This window comes from Bufo gargarizans, chromosome 2 (genome assembly GCF_014858855.1).
Source record: "Bufo gargarizans isolate SCDJY-AF-19 chromosome 2, ASM1485885v1, whole genome shotgun sequence".
Lineage (NCBI taxonomy): Eukaryota > Metazoa > Chordata > Amphibia > Anura > Bufonidae > Bufo > Bufo gargarizans.
The window spans coordinates 377,360,899-377,386,758 of NC_058081.1; the positions used below are offsets into that span (position 1 = coordinate 377,360,899).

At 43.2% G+C, this 25,860-nt stretch overlaps 1 protein-coding gene across 1 annotated transcript; it reads left to right on the forward strand.

Moving 5' to 3' along the window:
- The first annotated feature begins 12,060 nt into the window (after positions 1–12,060).
- Positions 12,061–22,603, forward strand: YIPF5 (Yip1 domain family member 5). The gene is made up of 6 exons (XM_044277606.1): positions 12,061–12,130; positions 14,442–14,561; positions 16,931–17,100; positions 18,644–18,789; positions 20,150–20,331; positions 22,156–22,603. Exons 2-6 carry the CDS (start codon positions 14,452–14,454, stop codon positions 22,316–22,318), a joined length of 771 nt encoding a protein of 256 aa, XP_044133541.1. The 5' UTR covers positions 12,061–12,130; positions 14,442–14,451; the 3' UTR covers positions 22,319–22,603.
- The last annotated feature ends 3,257 nt before the right edge of the window (positions 22,604–25,860 follow it).

Below are 25,860 nucleotides of genomic sequence, written 5' to 3' on the forward strand. Positions count from 1 at the left end.
TGCTTGAAAACACTAATTAACCCCTTCAAGAACAAGCTAGTTTTTACCTTCAGGACCAGGCCATTTTTAGCAAATCTGTTGTGAAAAAGAAAAATTACTAGCAGACCCAAATTTTTCACTTTCACAATGGGTTAAAGGAGAAAATGCACCCTAGTATGTGTTCCCCATTTTCTACCAATTCAGGAAATACCCCATATATGCTTGTGGACTGCTGTATGGGTGCATAGCAGAAGTGCAACATATGTTTTTTTTCAGGCTTGAATAAACAGACATCGATTTTAGGTTCCATGTCGCATTTTAATAATTCCCAAGGTCCCCAGAAATAAAAATAAAATAAAAAGTGACCCCATTTTGCAAAGAGCATTCCCGTACAAACATTTTAAGTGGTGGAAAAAATACTTTTCAGCAAACAGGTGTCTCACAGCAGGCAAAAAACACTTGTTAAAGGATTTCAAAACACACATTTGTGAAAAAGAAAAATTATTAGCAGACCGCAATTTTGCACTTTCACAAGGGATTAAAGGAGAAAATACACCCCAGTATGTGTTCCCCATTTAGGAATACCCCATATTTGCTTGTAGCCTGCTGTGTGGGAGCACAGCATGGCTCTAGAGGCAAAGTTCAAAATATGGTTTTTGTTGGCTTTAATAAACAGATATGGATTTTAGGTGCCATGTCACATTAAAAAAATTCCTGAGGTCCTCAGAAATTAAAAATCCCAAGAAGTGACCCCATTTTGAAAAAGAGCACCCCCGTAAGAACATTTTAGGTGGTGGAAAGGTTAATTTTCAGCAAACAGGTGTCTCACAGCAGACAAAAACACTCGTTAAATGGATTGGAAAACACACATTTGTGAAAAAGATAAATTATTAGCAGACCACAATTTTTCACAAGGGGTTAAAGGAGGAAATGCACCCCAGAATGTGTTCCCCGTTTTCTCCCCATTCAGGAAACACCCAATATGTGCTTGTAGCCTGCTGTATAGGTGCACGGCAGGGCTCTAGAGGTAAAGTGAAAAATATGGTTTTTGTAGGCTTGAATAAACAGACATAGATTTTAGGTGCCATGTCGCTTTTAAAAAATTCCTGAGGGCCCCAGAAATAAAAACAAAAACAAAGAAGTGACAGCATATTGGAAAGAGCACCCCCGTACAAACATTTTAAGTGGTGGAAAGGGCACTTTTCACCAAACAGGTGTCTTACATCAGGCAGAAACACTTGTTAAAAGGATTTAAAAACACACATTTGTGAAAAATAAAAATTACTAGCAGACTGCAATTTTTCACATTCACAAGGGGTTAAAGGAGAAAATGCACCCCAGTATGTGTTCCACATTTTCTCCCCATTCAGGAAACACCCCATATGTGCTTGTAGCCTGATGTATGGGCGCACAGCAGGGCTCTAGAGGCAAAGTGCAAAATATGATTTTTGCATGCTTCAATAAACAGATATGAATTTTAGGTGCCATGTCGCATAAAAAAAAATCCTGAGGTCCACAGAAATTAAAAACCCCAAGAAGTGACCCCATTTTGGAAAGAGCACCCCTGTTTGAACATTCTAAGTGGTAGAAAGGGTACTTTTCAGCAAATATGTGTCTCACAGAAGGCAGAAACACTTGTTAAAGGATTTCAAAGCATACATTTGTGAAATAGAAAAAATACTAGCAGACCCCAATTTTTCACTTTCACAAGGGGTTAAAGGAGAAAATGCACCTCAGTATGTGTTCCCCATTTTCTTCCTATTCAGGAAATACCCCATACTTGCTTGTAGCCTGCTGAATGGGCACAAATTAAGCAAACAGCTAAATGTAAATATGGTTGGCCTGCATTGGCAGGCATGAATTTTAGCTGCCATGTCGCATAAAAAAAATTCCTGAGGTCCTCAAAAAATAAAAACCCCAAGAAGTGACCCAATTTTGGAAAGAGCACCCCCGTACGAACATTTTAAGTGGTAGTAAGGGTACTTTTCAGCAAATAGGTGTCTCACAGAAGGCAGAAACACTTGTTAAAGGATTTCAAAGCATACATTTGTTAAATAGAAAAATTACTAGCAGACCCAAATTTTTCACTTTCACAAAGGAAAAAATGCACCAGTATGCGTTTACTATTATTTTCTCCCCATTTAGGAAACACCCCATATGTGCTTGTAGCCTGCTGTATGGGTGTACAGCAGGGCTCTAGAGGCAAAGTGCAAAATATTGTTTTTGTAGGCTTGAAAAAACAGACATTGATTTTAAGTGCCATATCACATTAAAAAAATTCCTGATGTCCTCAGAAATTAAAAAGCCCAAAAAGTGACCCCATTTTTGAAAGAGCACCCCCTTACGAACATTTTAAGGGGTAAAAAGAGTACTTTTCAGCAAACAGGTGTTTCACAGAAATTAATATATAGTGGTGGGTGAAAAGTGGACCTGTAAGCTACGCGGACTAAATCAGAGATATAAGGTGGTAAAACTACAGGGTACATCATGGAAGAAGTAAGATTAATACTCCATGGATGAGTGGTAGATTTTAAAACAGTCCTGCATGCATCGGGCAGGTTTTGCAATGGTAAATAGTGTCTTTCCTTATCCCCGTTTTGTAACACACCCTGCATGTTTTTTGGGTCCTTCCCTTCCTTGCTGTCTTGGGGACGTGACCTAAAATTTTTTGCCCTGGTACAACATGGGCACCATGACTTCCAGAAGTACTGGGACACACCATGGTCTGGCTTTGAAAAATGAGGGCCTTGATAACCACCTCTTGGAAGTAAAGTTCCTGTGCGACCTGCAGATTGAAATAGGATGTACGCATTGCATATTGCCATCTGTAGAATGTGTACGGCCAGCATTTTGTACCACATTTTCGTTTTTCATGTGCACTGTAGGTCTTCAGAAGTTGATCTGAAAGATCCACCCCTCCCAGGTGCCTGTTGCAGTTCACAATTCAAACTGGTTTGGGGGTAGTGGTTGTGGTACCTCGTACAGGAGCAGGGGAGCTGGTGTTAATGTGAATGGTGGTCAGTACAAGAACGTCCCTCTTGTCCTTGTACTTAACCACCAGCATGTTCTCATTGCGGAGAGCCCTACTTTTGCATTCTCGATGGTTTCCCTACCAGACGAGCTCCAGAAATAGTGTGCTCTCCGCATCCATTCCGTCCTCATAGAGAATGAATGGGTCCGCACCCGTTCCACACAATTGCGGAACGGATGCGGATCACACTTGCCGATGTGTGAATGGAGCCTATCTGTAATTCCGGAGCTGCCCTCAAAATCTGGAATTTGGGGCTGGTAATCGTCAAGGGGTGGGTTCCATAATGGTTCACTCTAGGGGGCTGCCTTCGCTGTTACCCGAGGCACCTTCTAGAGTGTCCCTCATCAGCGGATGATGATGAGGGGGTAGAGACTCAGTATCGGAGGTGTATGCCTCTTTAGCAAAATGTGATCTGATCTTAACCACTTCAGCTCCACTAGCTTAAACCCCCTTAATGACCAGACCACTTTTTACAATTCTGCACTACACTACTTTCACATTTATTGCTCGATCATACAACTTACCACCCAAATGAATTTTACCTCCTTTTCTTCTCACTAATAGAGCTTTCATTTGGTGGTATTTCATTGCTGCTGACGTTTTTACTTTTTTTGATATTAATCAAAACTGACATTTTCCACTTTCTGTTGTAAAATGTTTTCAAATAAAACTCCATTTCTATATAAATTTTTCTTTAAATGTATTGTTCTGCATGTCTTTGATTTAAAAAAATGCAATAAGTGCAAATAAATTTGTTTACGCACTTTGACTTTCTGAGCACCTGTCATGTTTCCTGAGGTTCTACAATGCCCAGACAGTAGAAACACCCACAAATGACCCCACTTCGGAAAGTAGACACCCTAAGGTATTTGCTGATGGGCATAGTGAGTTCATGGAAGTTTTTATTTTTTTGTCACAAGTTAGCGAAAATTTAATTTTTTTTTCTTACAAAGTCTCATATTCCACTAACTTGTGACAAAAAATAAAATTTTACATGAACTCGCCATGCCCCTAACGAAATACCTTGGGGTGTTTTATTTCCAAAATGGGGTCACTTGTGGGGTATTTATACTGCCCTGGCATTTTAGGGGCCCTAAAGCGTGAGAAGAAGTCTGGAATCCAAATGCGTAAAAAATGCCCTGTGAAATCCTAAAAGTACCCAAAGCACATTGCCCTACTTCTTCTGAGTACGGCAATACCACATGTGTGACACTTTTTTGCAGCCTAGGTGCGCAGAGGGGCCCAAACTCCAATGAGTACCTTTTAGGAGGGCATTTTTAGGCATTTGGATTCCAAACTACTTCTCACGCTTTAGGGCCCCTAAAATGCCAGGGCAGTATAAATACCCCACATGTGACCCCATTTTGGAAAGAAGACACCCCAAAGTATTCTGTGAGGGGCATGGCGAGTTCATAGAAGTTTTTTTTGGGCACAAGTTAGCAGAAAATGATTAATTAATTTTTTTCTTACAAAGTATCATATTCCACTAACTTGTGACAAAAAATACAATTTTACATGAACTCGCCATGCCCCTCACGGAACACCTTGGGGTGTCTTCTTGCCAAAATGAGGTCACATGTGGGGTATTTATACTGCCCTGGCATTTTAGGGGCCCTAAAGCGTGAGAAGAAGTCTGGAATCCAAATGTCTAAAAATGCGCTCCTAAAGGGTACTCGTTGGAATCTGGGCCACTTTGCGCACCTAGGCTGCAAAAAAGTGTCACACATGTGGTATCGCCGTACTCAGGAGAAGTAGGGCAATGTGTTTTGGGGTGTATTTTTACATATACCCACTGCTCAATGAGGTGAAGAAGAATCCTAGAGTGTCAGCTAAAGACTTACAAAACCAAAGATGAAACCAAAGTTGAGTAGTTTGGAAGAAACACACAACATTATGTGTGGAGAAAAAGAGGCACAGCACACCAACATCAAAACCTCATCCCAACTGTGAAGTATGGTGGTGGGGGCTTCATGGTTTGGGGCAGGAGGTTCAATAAGTTATGAAATCCAAGGGTTCACATACTTTTTCCACCTGTACTGTTTACATGGTGTGTTCAATAAATACATGGTAACATTAAATTCTTTCTGTGTTATTAGTTTAAGCAGACTGATTGTCTATTGTTGTGACTTAGATGAAGATCAGATCACATTTTATGACCAATTTGTGCAGAAATCCATATAATTCCAAAGGGTTCACATACTTTTTCTTTCAACTGTAATTGTTGGGATGGACGGGCCATTTTTATTTTATTGGGGTGTGGCGTGTGAAGCGTGCAAACCTTTATTTTGTGTGAGGGGTGTGTTTGTTGTGTTTTCACACGTGAAGGGGCTTGTAATAAATTTGAAATAAAATTTTGAAATAAATTAAATTAAAATTTTAAGTACAAACTAAGCGCAGATCAGTGCTCAGTGGTTGCAAAATGTTCAATTCTAAACTGACACTAAATGAAATATATATGTATATATAAGAAAGGAATAATGGTAATGTGGCACACTGGGGCAACAAATGATCATATTTGGTGCTCACAGTGGAGTAGGCTCACCCTGTCTACTCAAAAGTTGCAATTGATAAATAAACTGGGCACTCTCAGATACTGGAATCAACACTAAATTTAATATAAACCAAAAACAGGGACGGAGGGTGGTTTAGGGATCTGGAACAACTGCAAATGAAAAAAAATAATAATAATAATCAGTGCAGCTATTCCAGGTGTTCTTTTTTTCTTCAGGAAAAGTTTAAATAGCAGTGGTGGGGCACCATAAGTCCCAGCAAGCCAACAGTAGCACAGAAAAGCACAGAACCTCTCTGCATGCAGTCACTAGCTCGAATGGCTGCATGCTGGGAAGTTCAGCCCTTTCCTGTGTAGCTATACTGCTGCCATTGGCTGGAGCGTTGTTCTAGCCAATCGCAGCGCTGGCAGGGGACGCAAAAACACTGGTGTCACCTACCTCACCTCGGAGGAGATTGGTGCTGACCGGTCACCTCCCCCTGACCCGCACCACAGCTTTTTTCAGCTTCCAGCGCTGTGATGTGCCGGTCTTTATTGACTGGCCAATGGCAGTGCTTGGAGCTGCAGGGGGGCGGTGCTGCACCATGCTGCCCTTACCTGGCATGGCTGCATGCCGGTGAGAGCAACCCTGGTGCCCCAATTCCTTCCCCCAGCTCACCTTGTGCTGTACATGTACGTCACTGGTCCTTAAGTCACGTCCAGATGTGACGTGCAAGGGTCTCTAAGGGGTTAAAGGGCTTCTGTCATCAGCAACATAGTTATTAAAACTGTCAGCTGACAGTCGGCCCCTTCTTTCAGTGTGCCTCCGTTTTTGTGAAAAAGGAACTCATATTTTATGCAAATAAGCTACTAGGCGCAATGGGGGTGTCGACCCTAATCCTAGAGCAGTGGCGTACCGCCCATAGAGGCAGACCACGCCACTGCTATGGGGCCCGCGGCACTAGGGGGCCCGTAGCGCAGAGAAGGCCCCGCCCACACTATTTGGCCCCGCCCACTCATGACCTGCAGCCGGCTATGCGGCTGCTTTTCTCCCCAGCCCCAACGTCATCAATCAACTCATCTTATCTTCCGCAATCGCCCTCGACGCACACCCCCCCCCTTGACCTGAGACTGATCCTGACCTCAGTGTCTCAGACGTGACCTGACCTCCTCCTGACCCGGACCGTCTGCCGGGCCCGGAATCAGGATCAAACCAGCCTGTATGTGGCACTCGAGCCGCTGGCCAATCAGCACAAGGCAACTCTCTGTTGAGGCAGCTGCTGATTGGCCAGTGGCGCAAGGGGGCGGGCGGGAGAATCGGCTCGAACTTCGCCGTCGGCCGTCACCAGAGTCAGTGCCTGCCATGCCCTGAGCTGAGGAGAGACTGAGAGACGAGCTGACTGAGCCAGAGGGAGGATTCGAGCGAGGAAGATTCTGAAGTGACCGTGAGTGTCGTGACTGAGCACTGCAGTGTGCACCGGCTGTGTCCCTGGCTGGCTGTGGCTGGCCTGAAGTAAGTCACAGTCTGGGCCCCTTTATGTTTGGGGGTCTCCTCTGGCTCTGCTCTGCCTCCTTCCCTTTCATCCTATGTCCAGGCACTGGGCCGGGTGGGTGGGCCCCCTCTATGTATGGTGGGGGTCTTTTTTGCCTCTACAGTGGGGAGGGGGACAGCCAGGACAGGGTGGGACATGCTTCAATCCCACTCCAGTGAGTCCTGTTGTCCTCTATGAGCCCCAAAATGCCTATGGGGGAGAAGTAGGAAGAAAGCACACTGTCCTGAGAATTTTGGGGGGCATTAGGGGTTGGGGGGCTCATAGAAGACGGTGTGCTTTCCTCCTACACCTACTCCTTCCTAACAACCCCCCCCACCGGGCATTTGGAGGGCATTAGGGGTTGGATATTAGCCCCTCTAACTCCTTGCTGCTAATGCAAGGTGGCACATTGCCACCAAATGATATTTCACCAACCAGCCAAACCACCCCCACCCCCCCCACACACAAACACATGCGCATATGTGCACACTCAGCATCAGCAGCAAGGAGTTAAAGGAGTTTAAAGAGTTAAGGAGTTTAAAGAGTTAAGTTTTAGGGAGTTAAAGGGGTACAAATACATGTACATTTTATACGTTACTGCAACAAAGTTGGTTAATAATAAAATAAAAATGTTTATCCCTAACAGTTTCAGTAGGTCATGTATAAATGTATTTAATGGGGGTGTGGCATGGGAGGAGCCAGGGCAGAAAGTGGGAGGGAACATGGTGGGTAGTGGGCGGGGTTAAGGGGCCCAATTCAGATTTTCGTTATGGGGCCCAGTGATTTCTATGTACGCCCCTGTCCTAGAGGCTCCATTCTCCCTCCTCTGGCCATACCCTTATGAGGCTGACTGACAGGGCCAGGCAGGATGGTGTAAACACTGAATCAACAACCATCTAAAAAAAATAAGAATAATTATACATCATCACTGAATCCTTAACGAGGCTTTTTCGTTTTTACATTTTCAGTTTTCTTCCGTCTTCCTGCAACCATAACTTTTACTTTTCCGTTCACATACCCATATGAGGGCTTGTTTTTTGCAGGACAAGTTGTACAATGCCACCATTTAATATGGCCTACGATATGGTGGGAAGCAGAAAAAGAAATTCCAAATGAGGTGGAATTGTAAATAAAAGCAATTCTTCCTTAGTTTTACAGGTTTTGTCCCTACGGTGTTCCAGTCTGCGGCAAATGTGACCTATGCCCTTGATTCTCTGGGTCAGTACAATTACAATACCACATATGTATAGGTTTTATATGTTTAAATACTAAATAAATAAATTAAAAAAATGGACATCACCATATTCTGACCCCCAAAACTTTTTGTGGGACAATCTGTGGTTTTTATTTTTACCATTTTGCAGTGTGTGACTTTCACTATGACATTTTATTAGTTTTTTGGGGGGTAAGAAGTGATGAAAAAAGGTGAATCGGCAATTTTTATACTTTTTTCTGTTATAAATTTTTTTTTCAAATATGGCGTATTTTAATAGTACAGGTATTTTTGGACGTGGTGATGCCTATGATTTTTATATATATTTTTTTTATTTATGTATTTTATATTGTAAGGAAAAGTGGTGGATTTAAATGTAACTTTAAAAAAATATATATTTGTAGCCCCTCTAGTTGGTTAAAATGTCCACTACTTTGTTTTTTTTAACATTGCTAGCTGATCTAAGTTGGCCTGCCACCTGATGGCCAACACAGGAACTGTAGCTCTACTACGATAGGTCTCTTCAGAAAGAACCAGTCTACTAGAATTAATGACCGGCATCTCTGATCGCCGCACAGGGATGCCGGTCTTAACCTGAAAGCACACGCTTCTGTGTTTTTCACCCTTTAGATGCTGTGATCACATTTTATCCCAGCATCTAAAGGCTGTAATGTCCACAAGCGGCATTATTGCCAGTTGCAGATATTAGCTGTGGGCCTCTGTTGTTCGAAACAGCGGAGACCGACCGGCTATGGATCCGGCAGCACACACGAGCAGGAACCATGTTTACAAGCTGCACCAGTACCGTACACGTATGGCACTGGTAGCGAAACGGTTATATGAATAAAAATTATAAAAAAATAAATATGATAAATAAATTTTAAAAAAAAATATTAAAAACACAATTCAGCCCCAATAACCAACGGAATCTTGCCCATGTCAGTGATTTCTAATCAGCTACAGAGGAGTAGCAATATTATGTAATACTTCTGGTCCCCCATGTACCTCCAGACTACACTCACACTGTTACAAGCACCCCACAAGCTTTCCATATACCTTTCAAGCATGCCATCATCCTCTATGTCCCTCCAGCATACCGTGCCAGTGCTAAACCATGTTGCCCCAGTGCACCTACAGAATCCTAACCAGTAATACACCGTTTTAAACGTGCCTAAACTGTACTCTCCATAAAGAGAGATGGTACCCCCCAAACCTGACCTAGCCTGCTTCTCACCCAGTGAGAGGGTCTTCTCACTTCAGCACATAGCATTCATAATGTAGATAAAGTTAATATAATACACTTACTAATGTATTGTGATTGTCCACATTGCCTCCACTGCTGGCTGGATTCATTTTTCCATCACAGACAAAAAAAACGTATATGCAGCACTTTTTTGTCTGAACAGAAACTGAACGGACTCCATCATAGTCGGCGGGGTTTGTTCAGCTTCTTCCCTGTCAGTTAGGCTGGGCTCACATCACATGTTTGTCATACATTTAATGTACGCTCACAAATGTATAAATACTAACAGGTGCCTCAGACAGATGCCATACTGTGACACCCATCACAATATAGTACCATAGTGTAAAAAATATATATACTTCAGCCTATACTTTTTCTTCAGGATGGAAAACTGCAACAGTGGTACACTACGCTTTCCAATCCTGCAGAGGCCTACAAAAAAAAACTATATTTTACTTTTTTACAATGGAACTCCATGGTGATGGATGCCACAGTACGGCATCTGTCTGAGGCATCCGGTAATGTATTCGTTTTTTGTGTATGTTGACAAAAACCCACCCTTATGTGTCCCATCCAGAACATCTGTTATTTTTGTTGTTCTGCTCATCTAACGGAGCAGAACAGAAATAAAATGCAGTGGTTTGGACATGCCCTAAGAGGTGAGCGTGCAGGAAACCGTTAGTGGTCTAAATAACATGAGGTAATTATAGTGAAGGGATAAAGTCCAGTCTAATATGGTGGATCGTCCCTGTACTTTACCAATTGCATTTAATAGCCTCCATTCACTACATGCATCTCACACACATATCAGTGCGTGATGTATGAGAAGCATGTGGGGCAGCGAGCGAGGTGCGTGTAGGGCAGTGAGAGGTGTATGGGGTGCAGTGTGTGAGGTGGGTGTGGGGCAGTGTGTGAGGGGCAGCGTGCAGGGCAGAGTGTGAGGTGTATGGGGGGCAGTGTGTGAGGTGTGTGGGGGGCAGCGTGCAGGGCAGTGTGTGAGGTGGGTGTGGGGCATCGTGCAGGGCAGTGTGTGAGGTGTATGGGGGGCAGTGTGTGATGTATGAGGTGTGCGGGGTGTAGTGTGTGATCATCACACACTGCACCACATACATCGATAGATTACACACTGCTGTCATCTTGTTCTGCGCCTCCATCCCATCTTGATGTCTGGGATGTAGTCTTTAGCTCCACCGCTGCCATATTTGACGGGGTCCTTGGGAAGCGTGCCCGGCTATCCTTACTATAGAAACCCTCCTCCTTACAGCTCCCGCCAGCTTTCTCTGCTGCAGGACCCTGTACTGCCCAAACTAACCAATAACAAAGCTCCTTATTGCAGGCACAAGCAGCATTGATGCACTTCTATGCCGTTCAGAGCGCCTGCGCTGATGAAGGGCATGGAAATGTCTACGTCGTATTGGAACACCTTAAACTTTTTTCAGAGTAAAACAGCTTGAACAGGCATCTATGAAGCTTGTACAGGCGTTATTATGACCTTTGGTCTAAAGTCATCCGAACATTCCTATATCATCAACACGGTGTAATACTGCCGGTAATTACCCGATGGACAAGCAAACGGCAGATCGTGCTAATTACAACTAAAGGTACAGCATGGAGACAAGCGATGGTACAACGATCGCTCTCCCCCATCCTGTGGACAAGATCACTGCATGTAATAGCAGTGGTCTCCTCAGGAAGCGAGTAGGTGATTCCTTCCTTATCGTCTGTTAAATCTGCCTATGTAACACAGTCTTTACACACATTACCAACAGCATACAATCTCACACAGCCCCCCTCCCCCGCATACACACAGCTGCCCCCCCCCCCCCATCTCAGTGTACAATTCCACACAGCCCCCTTCACATAAAACCCACAGGCAGCACCCTCCAACACAACCCATCATCTCAGCATATAATCCAACACAGCCCTCCCCCTCCATATACAACCCAGACACCTCAGTCACAGCATAAAATGCAACACAGACACCCTATACATCCAGATACCCCCTCAGTCAGTTTCCACAACCACCCCCCTACCATCTCAGTGTACAATCCCTCACATACAACCTACAAACATCACCCTACTACATAGCCCCCCCCCCCCAATATACAACCCAGACACTTCCTTAGAACACAGCCCCCCCCCCCAATACAACCAGATACCCCGTCCCTCACCCATAACCACCATCGCTGTGTACAATTCCACACAGTCCCCCTCACATACAACCCAGACACCACCCTACTACACAGCCTCCCATTCCAGCATACAAACACAGCCTCCCCCCTCAGCATCCACACAGCTGTCTCCCATCTCAGTGAACACTCCCACACAGCACCCTTATATACAACCAGAGACCCCCTGCATCCGCACAGGGGTCTCCTCTCAGTACACAACCCCTCAGAGTACAGAATAAGTATATTAGGGGTTCCGCGTACTTCTACTATGTTGCGTTTTTTTTTTCCTAGTTCACTAAAACTTCACACTCTTGGAAAAAGCGTACGTTTCTCATGTTTCCGCTACACGTGATCTAGGAGTGTCACGTGATGTTGTGAAGTCAGAAGGTCTTAACCGGATATAGTACTTAGCCATTTCCGGTTTTAATCTGACACGTAGCAACGGGATTGTGCAGCCGGGATAGCGGCGGGAGGTGAGAGGCCGTGCACTTTGTATTGCCTGTGCTGTGTCTGCTCCGTGGTTTCGGCGGTGTAATGGCAGTGCGGGGATGTTTCTCTCGTGACTCCCCCAGCGATAGTTCACCAGATTCTGTAGGATCTCAGGGTTTATATATAACAGATGCTGGGTGACAACCACAGATGGCAGCGATTACACTGTGGATGGAGTTGTCACCCAGCTTTCTGTCCTGATCTCTGTATTGTGGAGATCTACTGCAGTATTTGGCCTTATTCACAGTGGCGTCCTGGATTGGTCGCACTCGCATTGAGGGAAAACCGCGCAAGTAGGCACGTAATTTCTGTCAGTTTTATCTGCGATTGCGTTCTGATGCTCAGTTTTTTCCGCGTGAGTCTAATGCGTTTTGCAAGCGCATCAGAAAAACCGGAATGTGGTACCAAGACCTGAACCCGGACTTCTTCACTGAAGTTTGTGATCGGTGTTCTATAGATTTTTATTATTTTCCCTTATAACATGGTTATAGGGGACTATAATAGCATTCTTAATACAGAACGCTTACTAAAATGTGGATTGAGGGGTGAAAGAAAAATTTAAATTAACTCCCCTCATCCTGTTGTTCGCACAGCCGGCATCGTCTTCTTTCAGGACCTGCCAAAGGACCTTTGACGTAATCGCGCTCACCACGTGGTTAGTGCTGTGATGTCAGCGCAGGTCCTGCTGAATGAAGGTAGTATCTTCTATCTTCATTCAGCAGGACCTGTGCTGACATCACCGCTCTGATTACGTCATCAAAGGTCCTGAAAGAAGACGATGCCGGCTGCGCGAACAACAGGATGAGGGGAGTTGTTTTTGTTTTTTTCACCCCTCAATCCACATTTTAGTAAGCATTCTGTATTCAGAATGCTATTATTTTCCTTTATAACCATGTTATAAGGGAAAATAATACAGTAAATTGACTTATCAATTTACTAACATCATCTCCTAGCAACCATTCGCTGCATTTACCAGCTCCGTCCATTGTGTAGGTACAGGTACCTATGGCGCCATTCACTTCAGTGGAGCATCGCTGCATTTACCAGCTCCCATTGTGTAGGTACAGGTTCCCGTGGTGCCATTCACTTCAGTGGAGCATCGCTGTATTTACCAGCTCCGTCCATTGTGTAGGTACAGGTACCTATGGCGCCATTCACTTCAGTGGAGCATCGCTGCATTTACCAGCTCCGTCCATTGTGTAGGTACAGGTACCCGTGGCGCCATTCACTTCAGTGGAGCATCGCTGCATTTACCAGCTCCATCCATTGTGTAGGTACAGGTACCTGTAGCGCCATTCACTTCAGTGGAGCATCGCTGCATTTACCAGCTCCGACCATTGTGTAGGTACAGGTACCTGTAGCGCCATTCACTTCAGTGGAGCATTGCTGCATTTACCAGCTCCATCCATTGTGTAGGTACAGGTACCTGTGGTGCCATTCACTTCAGTGGAGCATCGCTGCATTTACCAGCTCCGTCCATTGTGTAGGTACAGGTACCCGTGGTGCCATTCACTTCAGTGGAGCATCGCTGCATTTACCAGCTCCGTCCATTGTGTAGGTACAGGTACCTGTGGTGCCATTCACTTCAGTGGAGCATCGCTGCATTTACCAGCTCCATCCATTGTGTAGGTACAGGTACCTGTGGTGCCATTCACTTCAGTGGAGCATCGCTGCATTTACCAGCTCCGTCCATTGTGTAGGTACAGGTACCCGTGGTGCCATTCACTTCAGTGGAGCATCGCTGCATTTACCAGCTCCGTCCATTGTGTAGGTACAGGTACCTGTGGTGCCATTCACTTCAGTGGAGCATCGCTGCATTTACCAGCTCCGTCCATTGTGTAGGTACAGGTACCCGTGGTGCCATTCACTTCAGTGGAGCATCGCTGCATTTACCAGCTCCATCCATTGTGTAGGTACAGGTACCTGTAGCGCCATTCACTTCAGTGGAGCATCGCTGCATTTACCAGCTCCATCCATTGTGTAGGTACAGGTACCTGTAGCGCCATTCACTTCAGTGGAGCATCGCTGCATTTACCAGCTCCATCCATTGTGTAGGTACAGGTACCTGTAGCGCCATTCACTTCAGTGGAGCGTCCGTTCAGGGTATGTTTGGCCTGATCTACATGGTGAAAACTCTTGACATGCACTGTGTTGGCTATAGGGAGATGCATGTATTTGTACAGTACTTACGGTGGGGGCGGCAATTACATTACAAAGGACTATCCTGCGTTATTGTCATACATCATGGCTAGTGATGGTATGCGCTTCTTGAATGCTATTTTCTTTGATTTTCAGAGCTGCTGCCATGTCAAACTTTGATAACTTCAATCAAGACTTCTACCAGACGACCTATAGTATTGATGATCATTCTCAGGCTTACAACTACAATACACAAGGCGGAGCACAATATAACAAGTAAGATGCGCTCTCCTCTCATAATACACATCCGTGGTAAACCCACTTACCCCCGTGTTCTGTCACGGCTCACTGTGAATGACTGACATAGTGTCTCTCTTTCTCTTTGTTTTCATCACAATTTCTTTCTGTTTCTCCCTCCTTTTTTTTTTTTTTTCCCTTCTTTCTTGTTTTCCCTCTCCTATTTTTTTTCTTTTTTTTTCTCACATTGTTGCGCTCTCTCCTTTTTTGCTTTCACTTTATTTTCTCTTTTGCTCTCTTTCTTCTTCATATGCTCTTCTTCTTTTTTTTTTTTTTTTTTTTTTTTTTTTTTACACTCACTTGCTCATTAAACTCACTGAAAAGTGGCCTAAATGGGTGAAAATGCTCCAAACCCAGACACTGTAGTGTGTCAATAACCGGGGAGCTATTCCTCCGCATGCGGTCCGCAGACAAGAGCAATCCCCAGCAAAAAATGCCTACAATGGAGGATGCCTGGGGCGGACCGCATGCCCGACAAGGACATCTTACACAAAATGATACATTGTGCAGATGAAAAAATATACATACAAAAATCACTGCAAAAAATGCACCAAAATGATACGCAACTGACAGTACTAGCTAATTCCTCAGGCCGATGTTACAAGCTGAGAACCTTGCCAATATCTTCCAGTCAGGAACATATCGGAGCCCCTCATGCACCACGTCACGGTGTCTCAGCATGCATGGGGTCCTACCACTCAACTGCCCGTGGTGTGTGAACAGGGTCTGAACAGTGCTAGAAACCAACTCACAGCCAGACTCTCACATGCCTCCATAGTGGTACCACCAATGCACTGTGAGGTAGTATAAAGCTGTGAGCCGCATCCACAACGGACCATGTGACACAGAAGCCGCATCCACAACGGACCATGTGACACAGAAGCCGCATCCACAACGGACCAGGTGACACAGAAGCCGCACCCACAACGGACCAGGTGACACAGAAGCCGCACCCACAACGGACCAGGTGACACAGAAGCTGCACCCACAACGGACCAGGTGACAGAAGCCGCATCCACAACGGACCAGGTGACACAGAAGCCGCACCCACAACGGACCAGGTGACACAGAAGCCGCACCCACAACGGACCATGTGACACAGAGGCTACCAGGTGCAAAGAACGTTACCAACAAAATAAAGTGGCACATTCCATACACATAAAGACAATTTTTTTTCTTACATTGTTGCGCTCTCTCCTTCTTTCTCTTGCACTTTATTTTCTCTTTTGCTCTTTTTTCACACTCACTTGCTCATTACTTTTTAAAAAATTTTTTTTTTCTTCTCTCCCACTCTCTGTAGCTCCCATTCAAGGGAGTTACAGAAACGGCATATCACAGCCCACTCAGCTGTCTCCACTACGTCTGCGGAAAATGAGGGTTATTCCAATCGCAGCAATATTTGGCTGAAGCGGACATAACCCTAAGAACACTTAAAAGCACCTTGTCAATAATGCTTGTCAACTATGTCCCATTATCCAAAGTGACAATAGTAAATGAATTTAAGCGTGCCTGGGTTAGACATCCATTTTAAGAGAGAACTTGTAGGAGAGATACATTTGGCTTATCAGATGACTTTTTTTTTTTTTTTTATATCTCGAGTCTGTGTTATGTTCTCTTATGTCAGTGCATGTTTATGAACCCGTCCAATGCTTTATGTACTTCAGATGTGAAATGGCAGGCTTCATCTTGACCTGTGGGGCTGGCCAAGGCGTTAATGTAGAGCGCCCAAAAAGCTTTCGTGACACAGCCGCTTATGTACTTTGTGTTGGAGCAGTCATTTTATGTTACTGCTTACGCACATATTTTGCACAATGAATGTTAGGCCTCTTTCACACGGCCATGTGCTGGCTGGGCCTGTGCTGCAGTCCCCACAGGCACTGACCATGGGGCAGCCGCGATCTGTCCGTTCTGCAAAAAGATATAACAAGTTCTATATTTTTGTGGAACGGAACACCATGGAAGAACTCCGTAGTACTTCAGTGGGGTCCCCCTCCGTGCTTCCATTCCGCACCGGATTTGGGGACCCATTCAAGTGAATGGGTCCGCATCCGTGATGCGGAATGCACACGGCTGGTGACCCGTGTATTGCGTTTGTGTGAAAGAGGCCTTAGTTTGGGGATTGCTACAACTATGGGACAGAAACGCCAAATTATCAGTTATGCTTAATTCCATTTATTTTGTCGGTTCAGATTGTAGAATAACAAATATAGTATCTTTTTATTTTTTTTACTTTATGGAGAGAACTTGATGAGATTTGATTATTATATAAGCAATAATTTAGATATATATTGCTGAATGGCGGCGCTGTGTATATCTGTTACTAGACACTGGACACTTGTATTTTGCAGACAGTACCCTTATGATTATGCCCAGCAAGGTGGCTTTATTCCTCCAGAGATGATTCCCCAACAGCAGCCTTACACAGGACAGATCTTCCAACCCACACAAACGTACACTCCTACTTCAGCAGACTCTGTGTATGGAAGCGGTTTTGATGATGAGCCACCTTTATTAGAAGGTAAAGTCCATTCTACGTAATAGTCGGTGTCTGTGCGTTTTTATTTACTGCCACAGATAACACAGGAATTAATGTTTATCAGTCAAAACTAGGAAGGCTCAAATGTGTCCTCTGTGTGGTACGCAACTATTTCCAGTTTTCTTTTTCAAATTTAATTCTCACTTTTCATTTCTCACTGAAATTGTGTCAATGATATAGAAACTCTGATTTGAAACTATTTTATATCTATCGATATTAAAGCAAATACGATAAACTTTGTAATACATCTTATTAGGGAAAAATCCCCCTTTCTCCATTTATCCACCACTTTTTTTCCTTGCCTTCTCCGTTGATCACTCACTCTGTTTTGAGAAATGAAGCAGAGTAATAGCTTTCTAATTGATCTGGCTGCTTGCTGCCCATGGAAATCTGTGGGGGGGTGTAAGCTGCTGGAGGGAGACGGGCACAGACACGCACAGATACATTGTTGCTGACTGTCGTTTTTCCATCTCTAGGAGTGTGTTACAGAGACGTAGAGAAGCACAGTTTCCCTATTTTCTGTGAGAGGTCTAGACCACAAACTCTAGAGAGAGCCATTGTTGTAAAATGTAAGATAGAAGTCATATAATAGCCATAGTTTCAGGAGTTTTGCTCAAATGACAGTGTATTCTGAAAAGTTATCTGAAACCCTAGGAAAGTTTTAGAGTAGCATTGACCTTTTCGGAAAGCTTTTGATGAAAGGTTTTAATCGGGGACCTTAGTGCTGAGACCTCCACCAATCACTAAACAAGAACAGAGAAGCCCTCGCTGCAGGAGAACGTATCGAGACAGGCCCTTGGGTTTTCTCCTGCAGCAAGGAGAGAGTGAGTGTGCTAGCTTAGAGCTTGCCTCTTGCACACGGCCGTTGTGCTACCATGGCCATGTTGCGGGCCGCATACGGCAGTTCCGCAGTGCACTGGGCATGTGGACCCATTCACTTGAATCGGTCCGCAAATCTGGAGGTGCGGAACAGAAGCACTATGTTCTATTTTTTTGCGGAATGGACAGATCATGGACCCATTCAAGTTGAATGGATCTGGAGCCGTCCCGGCTGCCGCGCGAACATTGCCCGTGCATTGGTGACTGCAAATTGCAGTCCCCCCAGTCCCCAGCACTTGGAGACCCACCAATCAAGACTCACTATGTCACTTTATTTTGAAAGCTCAGTGATACTTTAAGTCTCTGCTTAAATGGTATATCCAACAATGGTTCAGACTAAATCCTAACCACTTAGTATTTTAGTTTCTCTGCCTACTTGCGCCAAGCCAGAACCGAGACTCGAAGTTCCTTCACTCTGTACTATGGGCGGAGCTCCATATTAGGAGGTTATTCTCCACAGTTGTTAGGTGCTATATTATAGTTCTGTGCTAACTGGAGATTGCACACAATCCCACACCTTCATAAAGCATGACCTGAAGCTTTAAAGGCAATAATTAGTCAATTAAACAGTCCATTTTGTTTGCCCTTTAGTAGACTTTGGTCCATGTTTTCTGATTTAATATGTATATGTGCTTTTTCTCTGCAGAGCTTGGAATCAATTTTGACCACATTTGGCAGAAGACGTTAACCGTGCTACACCCTCTAAAAGCAGCAGATGGCAGCATCATGAATGAAACGGATTTGACTGGACCAATGGTTTTTTGTCTTGCATTTGGTGCCACGTTGTTGCTGGTAGCTATAATTTTTCCCCACTTTCATCGTTGTGAAGCAATTGTTTCGATCTGCTTGAATGCTTTGATTAAACTTTTTTGACTTACAGGTTCCGTAGTAAAAAGGTTTCCACCACAGGTTTTATTTTTTTCCCTCTTGTGTTTATGCATCACATCCTTGACGTCCTGGATTATTGTCTTGTGACCTTCTGTTTGTTTACCAAACCTCTGAACCAAATGGAATAAGTTCTTCCACAACTATGATGGCATTGCCTGATATTACCTAGTTTTAGGAAGTCTTGTGTCACTAAATTCTTCTGAATCCAGAATTTATCCATCTTAAAATGCAGAGTCATATGTCCCCCTTCAAAATAAATGTGGTTCCAGTTAAACACTTTCTCATTTTCCAATACACATAGGAGGGAATTTATCAAACTGGTGTGAAGTAGAACTGGGTTAGTTTTCCATAGCAACCAATCAGATTCCACCTTTCATTTTCCAAAGGAGCTGTGAAAAATGAAAGGTGGAATCTGGTTGCTATGGGCAACTAAGTCAGTTGTACTTTACATCAGTTTGATAAATTTCCCCTAAGTTTCCTGCAAAAACTGTACACGAAATTAAAAATTAATTGCTTCTTAATTGGCAATAAAAATGTGTGTTCACATTGTGTATATTATTGTTTAGGACTTGTTCACATCTGCATTGACTTTTCAGTTTCTAGAACAAAAAAAACGGATACAGATCAAACGATGAATACAAACAGAATTCCTTCTATTTTTGTCCATTGCCACCATAGTGTTGAGAAATTTAAAGTTTGAATGCTCCGTTCTGTATGTATCTGTTAGTTTTGATGGAAAGAAAAGTTTTGTCAACAGGACTTTCCTTCCGCCGACAATAGTGACAGTCTAACACAGAGGTGCACAACGTTTCCTGGTTGGGGGCCACATTGCCAGACTAAACCAATGACGAGGGCCGAAATTAAAATTTAAAGGTGTATTAACAACTGAAATGTTGTACTTATGGCATATTGAACACACATTATATACCATTAATGTCTAGTTACACTTCTAGGACTCCCATCTAATGGGAGAAATACATGAAAAATACATGTGGGCAGCCACGCATACATGTCTGTTACCAGATGGTTGGGGGCCGCACAGAATAGTATCAAGGGCCACATGTGGCCCCCGGGCTGCAGGTTGTGCACCCCTGGTCTAACAGAATGGACGCTAACTCGGCATAACTGAAGCTCAGAAACACCAATTTAAAGAAACAAGGATTAAAGACTTGTTTTCTCTGTTTTTCTGTTCCTCTGATAAAACAATAACATGTCAGCGCAGTCGTGAGCAAGGTCTCATATTCTGTCTTTTTTCTTTTTGCAGGCTGGTAAGATTCAGTTTGGCTATGTCTATGGGATCAGTGCAATCGGCTGTGTAGGGATATTCTGCCTTCTTAATTTGATGAGTATGACCGGAGTTTCGTTTGGCTGTGTTTCCAGTGTTCTGGGCTACAGTCTCCTCCCAATGATTATCCTGTCTGGATTTGCTGTGGTTTTTTCTTTGCAGTAAGTTTGTTTTTAGCTTTATCTAAAACGGGGATCAGCAACTTCCGGCATTTCCTTTTCCCCGGGGTTTGAACAAGCTCTTAATAGCCAAGGCAGTGGTTTAACAATTCAACCTTTGTTCACGCCACTGGAGTATTTCCCACCATAGCCTCCACGCATGCAGGCTTAGCTGACCACTCTAACTTTAGCTTGACCCACTAGATTTTCTCTCTGCTCCATCCCTCACCCATCTGATATCTTTTCACACTAAAAAAAAATTGGAGTAAGGCCCCTTTCACACCAGTAAGTTTCACGTCCATGTATCAGGGAGAGCACCCGTTCTGAAGTCCAGAGCGCGGCCAGGGTCGCATAGCATTATATAGATTCATGATGCTATGTAACCCTTACAATAAACACTGTCTCCATTATGCCAGTGTTATCCAATACATTCCAGAACTGAAAGGGTTACATAGCATCATGAATCCGTATAATGCAGTGCGACCCTGGCAGTGCTGGAAGATCAGTACAGGAGTTGCTGCGTGCGTGGAACTCGCTCGTCTGAAAGGGGCCTAAGAAAGGTCAAAAAGAAAATTTACAGCAGATTTTTTTTTTTTTTTTTTTTTTTTTTAAACCCAATAGTGATGCACATAATATGCGGAAACAATGTATACAGAACCAAACTAACAAAATCACACACATAATCCAAGTACATTGTTTATTCCATAGTATCAAATAGACATACAATACATTACATAAAATCAACTATAAATATCAGTACAGATAAGATGCTGTGAAGGATATTGCCCCTACCAGATTCAAGGTCTGCACGGTCCCATCAACCAAATCCCTTTACATACATGAATAGGGTAGTATTATATATAGGCAGTAAGTCATCCAGATATAAATATATCTCACTCCACTTAATGCCAAATTCCAAATATAATCCCTGTTATGGCCAAATCCCAGAAATGTATGAATCCAAAGTGCAACACCTTACACGTAAATAAACATCAAGATATGGTCAGACAAGATATATGTAATGGCAGATCATGTGACACTTAGATCGCACACAGATGGACATCATTTCACTAATCATGTGACTTCTGAAGGTAATTGGTTGCACCAGAGCTTTTTCTGGGCTTCCTAACAAAGGTAGTGAATGCATACGCACATGCCAATTTTCTGTTTTCTATTTCTAAACAATAGTATTTATATATTTTTCTCATTTCACTTCACCAACTTATACTATTATATTCTGATCCATCACATACAATTCAGATTAACAAAACATTGAATTTAAGGCTGTAATGTAACAAAATACTAAAAAAGTCAAGGGGGAGGTGAATACTTTTTCAAGGCACTGTACTTTGCCCTCCCAGGCTCTTGGTCTGTATGCTTGATTCATCCAGTTTACTTGGGAATAGATTTTCTCCACTGTGCTTGGTTGATACACCCTGATGGAGTATAACTAATCCCTGTCTGACCATATCTTGATGTTTATTTACGTGTAAGGTGTTGCACTTTGGTTTCTCAAATTTCTGGGATTATGTTTATATTTTGGCATTAAGTGGAGTGAGATATATTTATATCTGGATGACTTACTGCCTATATATAATACTACCCTATTCATGTATGTAAAGGGATTTGGTTGATGGGACCGTGCAGACCTTGAATCTGGTAGGGGCAATATCCTTCACAGCGTTTCTCTCTACTGCTATTTTATAGTAGATTTGTTTTAGTTTTTGTAGCACAGAAAACAATTAGTTCCCATGGCATGTGTATATTTATGTATATAATATATCTAATGATTAAGTATCCTAATATATAGAATTGTGTTTATTTCAGAGGAATTGTTGGTGTCCTCCTGACAGCTCTAATAATAGGCTGGTGCAGCTTCTCTGCCTCAAAGATCTTCATTTCTGCTTTGGCCATGGAAGGACAACAGCTCCTTGTCGCCTATCCGTGTGCTTTACTATATGGGGTATTTGCCTTGATTTCTGTCTTTTGAACTGTACATTAAAGTTGGACTACAGTGGGCCAAACACACATTCAAGATGGATCGAAACAGTTTTGGATCACTAGGCTGTCGTCATCATGCACATCTTGGGGAACAAGTGACATACATCTTATGTTCATGTTTTGTATAGGACTTTTAAATACTGGATTTGCTCAGAATATCCTTGAAAAGTACTCAGATTTTATGGCCTTTACTGGCTGACCCAACATACATGCTGGGAGTTGTTGCTTATGGAACCAAAATTAGATAGTAATAAAGAAAATTCTGAGTTCAAAATGTCTTAATTTATAGTAAACATTAGATCAGTTTGTCAGTGTTAAAGCAAATGTTCAGTACTGTTTCACAGTTTACATATAGCTATCAGATTGAGTACATTACTTATAGCTCAGAGCTGCACTCCAAACCAATTCTGTGTTGAGCAAAGCGAGCTTCGGATGCTTCATCAGAAGTCACTTCGTTCATAACTCTGGAATAATACTGTACGGAGATTTGTCTCCGTACAGTATTAGAATGTATGGGCTCTGATGAGCCGAAGTTAGTTATTCAGTCGCGTGTGACTTCGTTGAATAACTTCGGTGGTTAATCTTTAAAGTAGAAAACCATTGGAGCCCATACAATGTAATACCGTACGGAGATGAATCTCTGTACAATATTATTCCAAAGTTTTGAACAAAGCGACTTCAGATGAAACATCCAAAGCTCGCTTCACTCAACACTACTCCTAAACTAGGAGAGTCTGTGTTTCTTTTTTCAATACCCGCAGAATAGTGAACACAGCTCTGAAGTATAATACAGGCTGCAACAGAGCAAGCTATGTAATGTATTTCTAAGATGATAACCATGATGGTTGTTTAAAGGGAACCCGTCATCATCTTTATGCTGCCCATACTAACGGCAGAATAAAGTATAGAAAGGCAAGTTGATTTCAGCGTTCTGTCATTTAAAATTTAAATGTAAGTGGTTGCCGAGAATAGGGGTGGGCGATATGGCCTGAAATCTGTATTGCAATATAATTTGAAGCATGTGCAATATATTTTCTTCTGTATGTATACTAAAAATACAAATTGCAAAACTTTTCAAGAAATTTTTAATATTTGTATTGTGTAACAGATTTTATTTTTTTCCAAACAATGTAAAGATGAAGAAGTGTTAGTAAAACACAAATTTCATACATGTCCCCCAGCGCCAGTGTCATCAGATCAGCCCCATGGCTATCCTTTGCAAATAGATCCCCCCCCCCCCCCAATCCTCCAGCCCCCCCAGAAGAATCGCTGTTATTATACTTACCTTTCCTGCAGGGTGCTCAGCAGCAGATGGGTGACGCTGTGTGCACGCCAGGCCCTGGCCAGTACAGCGCAGTGCAGAGTCGGGAGGCCACGTAGCGTGAATGAGAAGCTTCTTCAATTCACTACCGCTCCGTGGTCATATCGCGGTCCGGCGATATAGACAAAATCTGTATCGTTGCACAAATTCATATCGTGCATGTCGCCTATATCGCCCACCCCTAGCAGAGAACCAACATCACAATCGTTGCAGACTGGGCCTGGAAAAGAGTCTCTGCCACCTGAGAAGAGTCCTGGTTATTCATGAAGTCCTGCACTCCCTGCCCACCTACTGATGACGGACAGTCTTCTACCTAGTTTTCTCCCTTCCTCTCTAGGAGAGAACTGCCAATCGTCAGCGGATGGACGGGAAGTGCAGGACATTATGGATAGCCATGACTTAAGTAGATTTGACTCTCTTCCTGGGCTGCAATGATTATGATGCTGGTTCTCAGCAACCACTTACTATTAGCTCATGAGACACACCGCTGAAATCTGCATTTCTGTCACTATTTTATGCTGCCCACAGTGAGGTCCGCGTAAAGTTGTTGACAGGTTCCCTTTAAAACTGAACATACACCTTTTCTGTCCACCGATATTTAAGTGATATTTTCCCTGATGCACAACTTTAATTTAAATGTAGCTCAGTTTTGGCATGTCCATTTTTTTAGATATTTTTTTGCAAAATGTATGCACAACTTGAAACGAACGAAAAAATGGTACTCCATGTGCATTCAGTTTCCGTGTTTCGTTCCGCAAAAAAGTAGAACATGTCCTATTCTTGTCTACATTACGGACAAGGATAGTACTGTTCTATCAGGAGCCAGCTGTTCCGTTCCTCAAAAAATGGAATGCACACGGATGCGGATAGTTTTTTGGAGCACCGCAAAATACGTATGGTCGTGTGCAAGGCGTGACTGAATAGCTGTGGACTTTCTGCAGCATTTCTGCTTCTAATCTGCAGCAACAAAATGCACAAATGAGTACGTTCACACTCTACAGATTTTTTATTTTTTTTGCAGAAAAGCTGCGGATTAGACGCAGTTTCATTTTTTGCATTGGAAGGGGTAAAAACCGCCATATCAATTGACATTCTGCAGATTTAAAGTCCACACAGCAGGTCAGTTTCTGCTGCAGATTTTTTCTGCTCATTCACTTTGCTGGTACTGTACAAAGCTGCAGATTTGCCACACAACAGCGAATCTGCATCTAATCGGTCACGTGTGAACGCAGTCTAAAGGGTTGTCTCATAAATGTCATGTTGTACATGAACAAGAAGAAAATAGGGCAGAAATGGTCACCACGAACGTTAGAGATATGAGAAAATACACATTGTGATGGAGCACATTGAAAGCACATACCGTTATTAAAAATTAAAAGCACTGAAAGTGCATTCTGTTTACCAAGGTGCAGGGCCTGATGAGCACGGTACACCAGACCCTGGCGTCCTTCACGGTGGATAATAACACAGAGAAAGAAATATCGCCCAAAACTGATCTTCTATAAATAACACCAACATCAGATAAGCTGTGTGATGACCAATAAATATGTCAGATACCACATGTATTGTCATGGACTGTGCCTTCCTCAAGGGTAATGGTTACTGTTGCCTGTATCACTAATATTAAAGGATTCCTGCATGTAATACTCCTGGGAGCGTATGGGAGAACACAGTGCATGATCTAAGCAGGTCTAGCAATGTGCAAGTGCCTCACACCTAAAATCAATGCACCGGCGCTGGCAATGTCAGTATGTAATACAAGGTATCCCAATAATATGTCAGATCACTGAAATATGTAAATCACTATGATAAAAGCCTGATGTAGAAATATTGTAGCAATGTTATAGGTCAAAGTGCAAGTAGGTATGCCAATATAACAGTTATTACAGATCATGGGTGGATAAAAACTGTCAGCCGTATAGTCGCAACTGAAACAGTCCTGAGAAGAAAGTTTAAATAAATAACTGGAAGCTAGATGCATATAAATGGCGCTGATATCAGTATCTAGGAGCCTAAACAATGTTCTGGACATAGTGCTATTGTAGTCCCTATAAAAATAAGTCTCGCATAGGAGCTAATTTATGCTGGTCTGTGCAATGTATTGTTAAGTAGCATGGACATAATAGAGGTTGGTACCTTACTCAGGAACCCCTTCTATAAGCCAGAAACGTTCTTTGGGGTTCATGCACACGATCGGAGTCTTGGTCCAC

Bases quoted from the DNA above. Each gene is read 5' to 3' on its own strand.
- YIPF5 (XM_044277606.1), top strand. From the start codon at position 14,452: ATGTCAAACTTTGATAACTTCAATCAAGACTTCTACCAGACGACCTAT. The intron at 14,562-16,930 runs GTAAGATGCGCT...TGTATTTTGCAG, and splicing joins GGCGGAGCACAATATAACAA to ACAGTACCCTTATGATTATG. The intron at 20,332-22,155 runs GTAAGTTTGTTT...TGTTTATTTCAG, and splicing joins GCTGTGGTTTTTTCTTTGCA to AGGAATTGTTGGTGTCCTCC.